Below are 11,709 nucleotides of genomic sequence, written 5' to 3' on the forward strand. Positions count from 1 at the left end.
CCTAGTGGGAATCTACAGCTGAGCCTTTAGGTATCATCTTCCCTTTCTGAACCAGGTGTGATGAGGGTAAGCTCCAGGCCTGGCCTTCCATCACACCATTTTCCCCCACTCTAAAAACTCTGTGCCTGCCAGCTTTAGATGCAATGACTCCCCCCATTCTGCCTTTCCCGGTGCATCCCTTGTTTCAACATAATCTATTTACATGCCTGCTTCTGTCTAGATCAAGTCCCTTAAGCTGCCCTCATCATGGTAGAGTTCTCAGGGGTTACATGTGTCCTCCCCTGCAGCAGAGTGGTTTTTTATGATCGGATTCTTCTTTTGTGTTGGTTTTTCATTTTTCTAACTTGTTTCTTGACACGATTATCAAGCTGATGGTGGGCTCCACTCCCCTGGAGGTGACTACCTAGGGGTGGACAGCACCATGCCCGGCTTCGGGCTGTTTTGGTGCTGCCAAGGTGGTGTGATCCTGGGAAAGGGGTGGTCGCTGTTCTCCCGGCCTCTTTACCAGGAAGGACCCCTGCTCTCCTACAGCTCCAGGTGCTCGTGCTTCTCTTGGCCCCGGACCTGTGAGCAGGGCCCTGCTCCTTGTGAGGAAACCACAAGAGCCCCCTCCTCCCTAGAACTGTGACTCAGACCTGTGCCTGGGTAGTAAAGAGGCCAGTCACCACCAGCTCTACCGGTGCTGGCAAAAGGTCCCCAGAATTGCCTTGTATCGAGATGACTGCCTCCTTTAGCATCTCTGGGCTGAGAGCTCTACAAGATGCCACCTTCACAGGGCGCTGCCACTGCATCTGTGCCGCCTCATCCCACCCCGATATGTCTTAGGCTAGGAAAGTATCTCATCTGACTTTTGGTTTGAGGTGTTATTATAAAGTTGCTTAGAGGGGAATATTGACAGAGCTTAATCCATCATCTTAGCTCTGTGTTCCCTCTCCCCCAGTTTTTACCTATTTTTTCAAATCGTTTATACAAATTAGAATTAGTTGTTCTTTAAATATTTAGTAGAATTTACTTGTAAATCCATCTGATCCTGGGGAGTTTTTCTTGGGGAGCTCATTTGTAGAGTTTTGTTTGTTTGTTTGCTTTGTTTGTTTTGGTTTTTGCAAGGCAATGGGGTTAAGTGACTTTCCCAAGTTCACACAGCTAGGTAATTATTAAGTGTCTGAGTTCAGATTTGAACTCAGGTCCTCCTGACTCCAGGGCTGGTGCTCTATCCACTGTGCCACCTAGCCACCCCAGTTTTTTCTTTTGCAAAGGTAGGGTTATTTGATTTTCTCTTCTATTAATCTGGGCAATTTATATTTCTCCATTTCACTTAGATAATCATTTTTACTTGCGTATAATTAGGCAAAGTAGCTCGTAATAATTGCTTTGATTTCATCTTCATTGGTGGTACATTTGCCCTTATATTAGTAATTTGGTTTTTCTTCTTTTTTATCATATCATCTAATAGTTTATCTACTTTATTGATTTTTTTTCATAAAATAAGCTCCTAGTTTTATTAATTCAAGAGGTTTTTTTGCTGTGAATTTTATTACTCTTTTGATTGTCAGAATTTCTATTTTGATGTTTGGAATTTTCTATTTGTTCTTTTTTTGTAGTTTCTTAGTTGCATGTCCAGTTTGTCTTCTCTTCTTCTGTTAATAGATATAAACATTCAGAGATAAAAATTTTCCCCATAAGTATTATTTTGGTTGCATTCTACAAATTTTGTTATGATGTCTTGTTATGGTCACTGTCTTTTTTTTTTTTTTTTAGGTTTTTTTGGTTTTATTTTTTTAGCAAGGCAAATGGGGTTAAGTGGCTTGCCCAAAGTCCACACAGCTAGGTAATTATTAAATGTCTGAGGCTGGATTTGAACTCAGGGTCTCCTGACTCCAGGGCCGGTGCTCTATCCACTGCACCACCCTATGGTCACTATCTTTAATGAAATTATTGTTTTTATGATTTGTTCCTTAACCAACTCATTCTTTAGGATTAGATTAGTTTTTTTTAAGAAAGATTTTATTTATTTTGAGTTTTACAATTTCCCCCCATTCTTGCTTCCCCCCCCCCAAGAATTACATTAGTTTTCAGTTAATTTTTCTAATGTGCTTACAAAGCCCTTTTTGGAATGCATTAAGGTTCCAAAAGGGCACATTTAACTGTTCTGTATTTGATTGTGAGCTTTTATACCTTAATAGTATGTAGTAAGTTTTTATGAAAGTGTAATCTACAGCTTAGAAATCTAAACTCTATTCTATCCCCATTCATTTTTCTGGTTTGCTTGGTTTTTGGTTGGGCAATAGGGTGAAGTGATTTGCCTAAGGTCACACAGCTTGTATCAATATCTGAGGCCACATTTGAACTCAGGTCTTCCTGACTCCAGGTCTGGCACTCTCTCCACTGTGTCACCTAGCTGCCCCCCTACCCCATTCAGGGTCCTCCAGTTTTTCTCTTTAATTTCTTATAGTTAGATTTATCTAGTTTGGGAGGGGAAAATTGGGTTTCCACACTCAGATAACTTTATTCTTTCTTCCTACAACTCCCTTCTTTTCCACACTTGTTACATTCTGAACAGAAGAAGGTTTAATTAGCAGAGGAGAGGGATGAGCCTTCCTCGGCTTGGCCCCAGAAGCGGGAGTGGGAGCAGGTGGAATGTAAGGAAACGCAGTGACCACTGAGGTGGTTGACTGAGTGGGAGGCCTCAGCAGGTGAGGGAAGCCCCCTGCCCCGTCCTGGGAGGTCTTCCACCGCTGGTCAGCTGGAAGGGGAGGGACAATCCGAGTATAGATTTGGATGACCTCGCAGTCCTTTCCACCCTGATTTGAAGATGGGATAGTCTAGTCCTTTCAGGCCCATTTAGGGTTTTCTTGGCAAAAATGCTGGAGGGTTTGCCATTCCCTTCCCAGCTCATTGTACAGAAACAGAGGCACCCAGGATAAGGCAACTTGGACAGGAAGTGTGCAAGCCAGATTTGAAGTCAGGAATGTAAGTCTTCCTGACCAGGGTCTCCTGGCTGCCCTTAAGATCGGCTGTGGAGCCTCAGTTTTAGAAGAGAACCTATTGCCGTAGACTTTGTACCAAACTAAAACCTTCATGGCATCATCATTCTATGAAAGTTTTATCACATCTGGCCAGGCCTGGACTCAGGGTCCCTCAGGGCTCTCCCTAGAACATGAAGGTGACACCTAGGGCGGCCGGGCTGGGCTGAGAGACTCGTCTGCTGGCCAAGGAACAGCCTGGCTGCGTGCCAGAAGGCTCCAGCTCATGGTGTGGTGGGGGGATCGGACACCAAAAGTTGAGGCCCCCCACGTTACCCACTAAGGGTCACAGACCCGGTGGTCAGCTCTGTTAGGAAAGCCTGGCCTGGTGGAGTCAGAGAGCTCTGAAGACTAATGCTCAGGGTGGGTGAAGTGGCCCAAATGGGGAGGAAGCGAAGGGCCCCTTGTGCTGCCCTTTGCTTTCTCTCTTCCTGATGTTTTCAGTGTTCTTGGGGAAGCTATCATATGGTAAAGACTTCATAGGATCATAGATCTCTGCACCAGATCATTGACCAAGGGGCCCAACTTCAGAAGTGGACAAGGCAGCAAGCTTAGTGGGGTGGGAGGAAGAGAAAGTGGGGAGGAAGAAAAAAGAGTGGATGGAGAGAAAAGGAGGGAGAGAAAGAGAGGAAGAGGAGGAGAAAGGAAAGGGAAAGGGGGGAAGGGAAGGAAGGAGGGCAAGAGAGACAGGGAGAAAGGAGGGAGGGGGATAGAGAAAGGAAGAAGAAAGTGAAAGGACAAAGGGGAAAGAGGAAAGGAAGCAAGAGACAGGGAAGGATGGAAGGGAGAGGGGATCAAGGGAGGAGAGAGAAGAAAAAGAGAGGTGGGCCAGAGGAGGAGGGGGACAGAGCAGCTGATCTGGGATGGATGGAATTTCCATGGGCTGCTGGGCATGGTAGTATGGGGGCCTCTCTTCTCCTGGGAGTCAGTGGGCATCCCCAGAGGGTTGCCAAGGGCAGCTGCCAATAAGTCGCTTTTTATCAGCCTCACCATTAACACAGCGACCAGCTGGTGGCCACAGACCCCTCCTTGCCCGTCTGCAGAACAACCAAACCCCTTGGATGCAGGATTCTGTAAATGAAGTTGACTGGTAAACCCCAGACGATTCCAGAAGGAGAAGCTCTCGACCTCCTGTGGTGGAAAGGAAGCTTTCCTTTCACCTTGCAGGGTCAGAGAGATCGGGGCAGCCTTGGACTTGAAAGGCCAAAAGTCCTGTGTTTAAGTGTAGCCGGGGGACTGTGAGAGACCTGCTCACTCTCCCTGAGCTTCTGTGGAATGGGAGGTACCTGTCCCTTAGGCCTGGTGGGAGGATCTGGAAGAGTGTGAGTGAGTGAGTGTGTGGGTGAATTGGGGGGGGTCATGTAAACTGCTCAGCCAGCATCCAAAAAAAGAATTAACTCCCTAAAATCCGCTCTGTCCCCACACTTTGCAGGGAAGGCTATGAGCACTTTTTTGACAAGCTCAAGGAACACAACATCCCTGTGTTCATATTTTCCGCCGGTATTGGAGATGTCCTGGAAGAGGTGATCCGCCAGGCTGGGGTCTATCATAACAATGTCAAAGTCGTGTCCAACTTCATGGATTTTGATGAAAACGTAAGTTGATTCGGATTCTCTGACTGCGGATCATGAGAGAAATTGGAGTGGGGGGAGCAGAGATTTGTCATCAAGTCAACGCACCTGTGAGGGCCGAAGGCACAGGGGACCAACCCACTGGAGGTCTGGCCATGTCATGATCTCTCACCTCCCGTTGCTCAGTCAGATTTGGAAAATTGCTCCAAGACTTTTTACTTAATTAAAAAAACAAGTCTTGGCTTTTATCTCCAAACTCTAGATAAAACGTGACCTGGGCTGGCCAGGGCGCTTCCCTAAGAGGCAGCGACTCTCCATAGTGGGGAGAAAAGGAAGCAGGTGAGAATCCCTGCTCCAGAACCCAGATCCTTGAAGACAAGGGGGCCCTGAGGCAGGGCAAGAGAGATGGATTAAACCATCACCCCAGTGGAGCCTGGTGCGGAGCGCCCCACAGCCCTGCCTCAGGGAGCTGGCATGGCACTCCTATGGAAGACGCACCCCCAGGCCACGGATGGCAGGGATCTCTGAGAATGACAGGGACATGATGAGGGGGGGGTTCCCTCTGTGAGGGAAGGCTCAGGGTTCCCGTGGTGCAGCATGCCCACCGTGCCCCATGGTCCACTCATTTGTCCCCTTGGGCCGCCTGACCTCAGAGGGCATGGGGCACCTCCAGAAGAGCAAATTGGGCTGCCAAGGGGAGCCCAGAGGAAAGCCCCCTCTGACGGCACCATGTGCCTTGTTTAGGGGGTGATTAAAGGGTTCAAAGGGGAGCTCATCCACGTGTTCAACAAACATGATGGCGCCTTGAAGAGCACGCAGTACTTCAAGCAGCTGAAAGACAACAGCAACATCATCCTCCTGGGAGACTCCCAGGGAGACTTGAGGATGGCAGATGGCGTGGCCAACGTGGACAACATTCTGAAGATCGGCTACCTCAATGACCGCGTGAGTATCCCTTCTGGTCATCCTCTCTTACAACTAGGGGCTGGAGGTCTAGGGGGGGCCTGGGGACCCAAGGCCCCAGCCTTAAGGGGCCTAGACCCTTTTGGGAAGAGCACATCCTTGGATACCAGTGAACCTCATAGAAGTGAAAGGAGAGGCCTGTTCTGCCGGGCCCGCATCACCCTTGGGGAGGTTGCTTGCCATCTCTGAGCTTCCTGGTTCCAAGAGGCCGGCGCTGTGTGACTGGGCTGCAGGCTGACCCGGCTGAGGCGGTCTCCAGCGCCAACCACTTGTCTCTCTTTTCTGGTCCCCCAGGTGGAAGAACTCTTAGAAAAATACATGGACTCTTACGACATTGTTCTGGTCAAAGAGGAGTCCCTGGAACTAGTCAATTCCATCCTTCAAAAAATCCTCTGAGTGAGGGCCGGGCCGGACCCCCAGGACCCCCCGGGACTGGCCCTGGGCCCCCTCCCCGAGCTGGGAGGTGCAGGGCTGCCTCCCCTCGCAGGACTGTCTTCTGATCATATTCCAGATAAGAGTGTGACTCCATCAAGTGGATACTTTTTTTTCTACACTCCCCTGCCACAAAATAAAATAATGCCCAAAACCAAAAACCTGGCCCGGCTCAACTCCCAACCCTAACCTGACCCAGCCCAACCTGACCCCACCTAGCCGGACTCAACCTGACCCAACCGGACCCAGCTCGCTCCATAGCCAGATGGTGGAAACGTGGCCTCTTCCCCTCCCCCCCTCCAGAAGTAGATTATATTTTTGTTTTATCATGAATATTTTAAGGAATATTTTCTCTGTGTGCTGTGATTCCCAAGGCTTCAGTGGAACATCTTGTTACATGTGATGATGCTCAGGGTCCATTCTTGGTCCATTTTGCTTCTTCCTGGTGAGGTTGGGGCAGAACTCCTTTGAGGGTCACCCAGCCAGTCTCCAGTGGGGTCTGACTCTGTGGCTGTGGTCAGTCATTTGCGTAAAATGTGAGTGTCCACCATAGACCAGCCGGCCCCTGGCACTCAGGGGGAAGCCCTGGGGCTGGATCTCTGTCCAGGTTCGATGACCAGCAGTGTTCAGATTCAACTCTTGATGGTAAAGAAAATGACCAGTGTCTCTGGGGTCAGAAATCACAGGGTCTTGGGTCAGAGCTAGACAGAGTCCTGAGTGACCTCCCATTGTACTGAGGTGGAATCCCAGGCCAGAGAGTGAGGGCGTCCCCCAGATCCCAGGGGAGCACTTCCATCTCTACTGGAATGGCAGCCAGCTTTTGAGAAGGCATCATTTCAGAATTAGACTAGGGTTCGAGGTGCCTCGAACCCCCCTGGGGAGGATGGGCAGGAGAGCAAGTGGACTGTCTGCCTGTAATTAAAGTATTCTCATCGACCTTTACCTTGGACGGTCATCATTGTCTCACCTTGAGCCGGCCTGGATCACGTTAACCAAAGCAATGGGCAAGCCAGGCTGTGAGCAGGACCGACCCCTGGGTTCCATTCAGGTGGGTGGGACAGGAGCCCTCAAAAGTCTTTGGAAATTCTGTGAATTCAAAAGTGCCGACTGTGCGGGTCCCATGTCCCTGGCCACAGGGAGCTGCCAGTCACTTATAGAACAGAGAGACAGCCCCAGTTTAAGATCTAGTCCCATTCCAGAAGTTTCTAAGCCCTTTGAAATTCACCCATAGGGACAGCTAAGTGGCACAGTGGATAGAGCACCAGCCCTGGAGTCAGGAGGACCAGAGTTCAAATCCCACCTCAGACACTTAATAATGGCTTAGCTGTGTGGCCTTGGGCAAGCCACTTTATCCCTCTGCCTTGCAAAAAAAAAAAAAAATTTAGAAATTCAACCATAGCTTTTTTCAGAGAAACAACCCCATAAACAGTAGTTAGGGTCCCAAATCAATGCGTAATGTCCTTGAGCTGAATGTGCCTGGAAACACTGTTCATTGACTCAGAATCAGGCAGAAAATGTGTTTGAAATGCACTCATTTTAGGAGAAATGTTTGTGAACTCTGTATATGTGTGGAAAAGTGCCGCATAATTGAAGCCCAGCCTCCGCCTTGCGTGTGTGAGCTAGTGGATCCCATAGACCCGGCCCTGGAAGGGGGAGGTGCCCCCCTCACTGCAGGCCGGGCAGCTGAGCCCCCATCTGGGTCTCAAGCAGGAGCTTGTTGGGGGAGCCACTGAGGGGCAAGAGCCTGTAGCAGTCTTGGAGGCTCGCACACTCCCCCCCCCGTTCTCCCCATCTTCTTCCAGAGTCATTCTGCTTATGTCGACGCTCCCCTACCTGAGACCTGGGGGGGAGGGGGTGTTCATCTGAATGGTCTTCATGGGATCGCAGCCCCTGGCTTACAGAGGAGGAAACTGAGTCCCAGAGGGGGCGTCACCATTTCCTTCTCCGGCTCATTCTACATAAGAGGAAACTGAGGCAAACAGGGTGAAGTAACTTGCCCAGGGTCACCCAGCTAGTGAGATTTGAACTCATGAAGCTGTCTCCTGGCACTGGGGTGCCACCTAGTGGCCCCACCCAATCTACACCCCTTATTTTAGAGATGAATGAGACAGGTGGTTCCCAAGAACACTCAGGTCCTAGGCAGCATTTGAACTCAGAACCAGGTCCTCTAGAATCTGATACCAACCTTCGTTTAGTACAACCAGGGGCTATCCTGGGGTTTTGAGACAAGACTCAGCCTTGCCCTGGAGCCCCAACTCTGGAGACCCCTTTTATCCCATATTGAACCCCGTTTCTGGAATCTCCTCCCTCCCCCTCTGCCCCTCCAGGTCAGTCATTGAGCACCTCTCCAATGGCTGATTGCTGGGCCTCGGGAGATCAGCTGCCTCTGGCCCCAGGTTCAAGGTCAGAGCCCCTACATTGGGTGGGGGGTGCTCCAGTCCCCCAGGGAGAAGCCAGGAAGATTGATGTAGAGAGAGATGAGGATGGCCCCTGGGGGGAGGCATTTCTGTGGGGTTTCCCTGTGGCCTTTCTCCAGGTAAGCCCCCCGGGGAGGAGGGCTCCAGGGCCCCCCAGAAAACCTGATAGGCCCATTCGGAGCTCTCTGGGTCTCAGTTGCTTCATCTGTAAAACAGGCCTGGTGATGATGATGATGATGATGATGATGATGATGGTGATGGGCCTGCGTCAGGGCTCCCTGAGGAGAGGACCAGGTACCTGAGCGCTGAGAAGATGAGGTAGAGGTGGGGGAAAGGAAGGGCCAGGTTCAAGGGGCAGGAAGCCCTGGATTCGAGTTCCATCTCGGACACCCTGCAGCTCCCAGTATCTGCATCTGGAACAAGGGGTTGGAGCCCCACGGTCCCTCCCTGCTGTCAGGATCCCCGAGTTCACCCCAAGACAGCCCCATGCACTGAATTAGCAAAGCACTTTACGGATCTCATCGCTCCAGATCCCGGGAGCACCGGGATGGTGGTGGTGGTTCGGTCCTGTCCGACTCCCCAAGACCCTATTAGGGTTTTCTCAGCAAAGATGCGGGAGAGGTTGTGCCATTTCCTTCTCTGGCTCATTGTGCAGATGAGGAAACTGAGACAAACAGTGACTTGCCCAGGGTCACACAGCTAGTAAGTGTCTGAAGCTGGATTTGAACTCAGGTCCTCCTGACATTCTTCCACGGGCCACCGCACTGTCCCCTAGGGAGCTATTTAGTGGTTTTAAATCCTCACTTTTACTGATTCTCTTAAAAGGTGAAGGGACTTTCCCAGAGGCCTAGAATTAGACACTAGTGGCAGGATTTGAACCCAGTCCCTACTGCCTCCAAGTGAGGCCCTGTGTTCCTTAGACTGCTAATTACAATCGATGTTGGTGCATTTGTTCAAACTGTCGGCCAAACTGAAAAGAATAAAGATGGGCGTGTGTTGTAATGAGTCTCCTTGCCTGGCATTCCTCCTCCTCCCTCTACCCACCTCGGCCCCTCCTGCCTCCGATTCTGAGTTTGGGGGACAGTGGGGTGAAGGGTCACAGCTGAAAGAAACCAACTGGTCTAACCCCCGTCCTAGAGAGGAGGGAGAACGGGCCCAAGGTCCCCTGAAAATCCCAGCCCCTCCATGCTGTGATGGCTGGACACCAGCCTGAGGCCCTGGCCTGGGCTCCCATGAGCGGCTCTGCCCATTCCCGGAGCCAGGCCAGACCCCAGAGGAGCCGGTCTAGCCAGCCCTGTTTCAAGGGTGATAACTGTGGTGGTGACCAGGGGTGACCGGGGGTGGTAACTGAGGCGGGTAACCGGGGGTCTACCTGGGGAGTAAAAAGACCAGTTACAGAGGGAAGGGCCCTTCCAGAGGACAGCATCACCTCCACCCACCGCAGACCCCAAACTGGGGCCAGACAGTGCTTCACTCCTGGCCCTGGCCTGCCACAAAAAGGCCTCCCCTATCTTTGAGGGGCTTATGGTCTGAAGAAGCTTAAGGGGGGGGGGCTGTACCCTCACCACAACTGGAGGAGGAAAGGACGTCAGCTGACTTGATCCCTCCCTCTGGGAGGGGGATGTTCTGGTGGGGGGGACACCGTGGTAAATGGAGTCGGGTGAGCTAGACGACTTCCCAGTAGGACGTGGCCGGGGTCCCACCTGAAGCTGCCCGCAACGTGCGGCCTCATCTGGCACAGCGGCTTCCCTTCCTCCCCGGCCAGCTCATCACGTCTCCTACCCCGGGCCAGATGCCCTCTTCTTCCCCCATTACACCCCACCCCCCACCTTTGTACCAGTTTCCTTGGAGCAGCCCAGGCCACCAGGGATGGCCTTCATGGATCACGCCCCCCACCCCCAGTGGCCAGAGGTATCTCTGAGCCCTTCCCCACCCCACCTCTTCCCGTCCTCCCTCGGGGGACAGAACCAAGATCCTGACCTCTCTTCAACATTAGTTCACTCACTACTCAGGCCCCTGGGCCTCCATTAGTCCAACCCTCAAGGCTCCCCGGGGTTAAGGGCTCTGCCCAAGGTCACCCTGGCAGCTCACCTCCAAAGCCCACTGTCCTCCCAAGTGGTTTGGCAGGAACGTAGAGTGGAAGCTCCTTGAGGGAAGGGCCGGGGTTTTGTTTTGTCTTGGTTGCCCGGGATGGTGTAATGGGTAGAGCCAGACCTGGGTTCAAGTGTCACTGGTGAAATGCTGATGTGTGCCCCTGGCCATGTCCCTTTCCTCCATCAGGTCCTAAGGGGCAGCCCCAAGCTCCTGTGCTGAGCAGCCCCGGGGGGCCCTGCCCCCTGCACACTAATGCAAGCACAGGCTCAGGCCGGCAGAGCCCTGATGGTGGGAGGTGCTGGGGGCTCAGGGCAACTCAACGCAGGTGGTAGAGAGCCGCAGAGGATTGTTGTGGTGGGGAGTATGAAGAATGATGGGGGGACCTGGCAATACCTGAAAAAGGCCACTGCCCAGTCCAGGAGGGTGCTGAGATGGGGGGGGGTGCTCTCCCTGGAGCAGGACCTGGGGGAAGGGGGCAAGCCAAGGAGGGAGAGCTCAGCTCCTAGGAAACTGGATAGGGGCGGCTAGGTGGCATCTAGAGTCCCAAAGACCTGAATTCAACCCCACCCCCCGACACAAATGATATGACTGGGACTAAGTCATTCACTTACTCTGTGCCTCAGTTTCCTGAACTGTAAAGCAGAGATGAAAGCTGACATCATTGATAAGGGCGGCTTTGACACATGTAAATGTGAGCCACTGGGGTGGGCTCCTGGAGAAGGGAGGGAAGCCAGGCTGCTGAAGAGGTGGGGCAGGGAGGGAAGAGGAAAGGAGGAGGAGGAAGAGGAAGAGGAGGGAGGGGAGAAGAAAAAGGGAAGGGAAGACAGGAGGGAGCAGAGAGGAAGGGTTGGTTTCCCATTAGCCGGGGAGTCCTCAGAGCACTGGTCTTCTGGGCGTCATCTTCAGCACTTGGTACACAGTTGGTGATTACTAAGTGCACATGGCCTGATGACCATCCAGAGCTGTTCCAGGAAGGCCTCGGCCAGCTCAGACCCTGGGCTCCATGAGGGCTATCCCCGAGGGACCCGTCCCCTCCCACCATTCGGGGAGTCTCTTTTCTTTAAGGAGACCCTTGCCTCCAGCTCTGGCTCCCAGTCAGCATCCAGGGTGCTGCCGCCCTGTCTGAGGCTGCCAGGCTGGGGGTTGATGCGAGGAGATGCCCCCTACCCCAGCAGCATCATGGGTTGGCCTTCGATGGGATGGAGCTCC

General features: G+C 52.2%; 1 protein-coding gene across 4 annotated transcripts in view; it reads left to right on the forward strand.

Moving 5' to 3' along the window:
* NT5C3A (5'-nucleotidase, cytosolic IIIA) overlaps positions 1 to 9,427 on the forward strand; it is a 71,642-nt gene extending 62,215 nt beyond the window's left edge. For all 4 annotated transcript variants that reach the window (XM_074198936.1, XM_074198938.1, XM_074198939.1 and 1 more), the window contains 3 exons: positions 4,456 to 4,618; positions 5,339 to 5,539; positions 5,852 to 9,427. In XM_074198936.1, the coding sequence (XP_074055037.1) occupies positions 4,456 to 4,618; positions 5,339 to 5,539; positions 5,852 to 5,953 (466 nt within the window). In that variant the 3' untranslated portion in view covers positions 5,954 to 9,427. The remainder of the gene's footprint in view (positions 1 to 4,455; positions 4,619 to 5,338; positions 5,540 to 5,851) is intronic.
* The last annotated feature ends 2,282 nt before the right edge of the window (positions 9,428 to 11,709 follow it).

This window comes from Macrotis lagotis, chromosome 8 (assembly GCF_037893015.1).
Source record: "Macrotis lagotis isolate mMagLag1 chromosome 8, bilby.v1.9.chrom.fasta, whole genome shotgun sequence".
NCBI classification, from domain to species: Eukaryota; Metazoa; Chordata; class Mammalia; order Peramelemorphia; family Peramelidae; genus Macrotis; species Macrotis lagotis.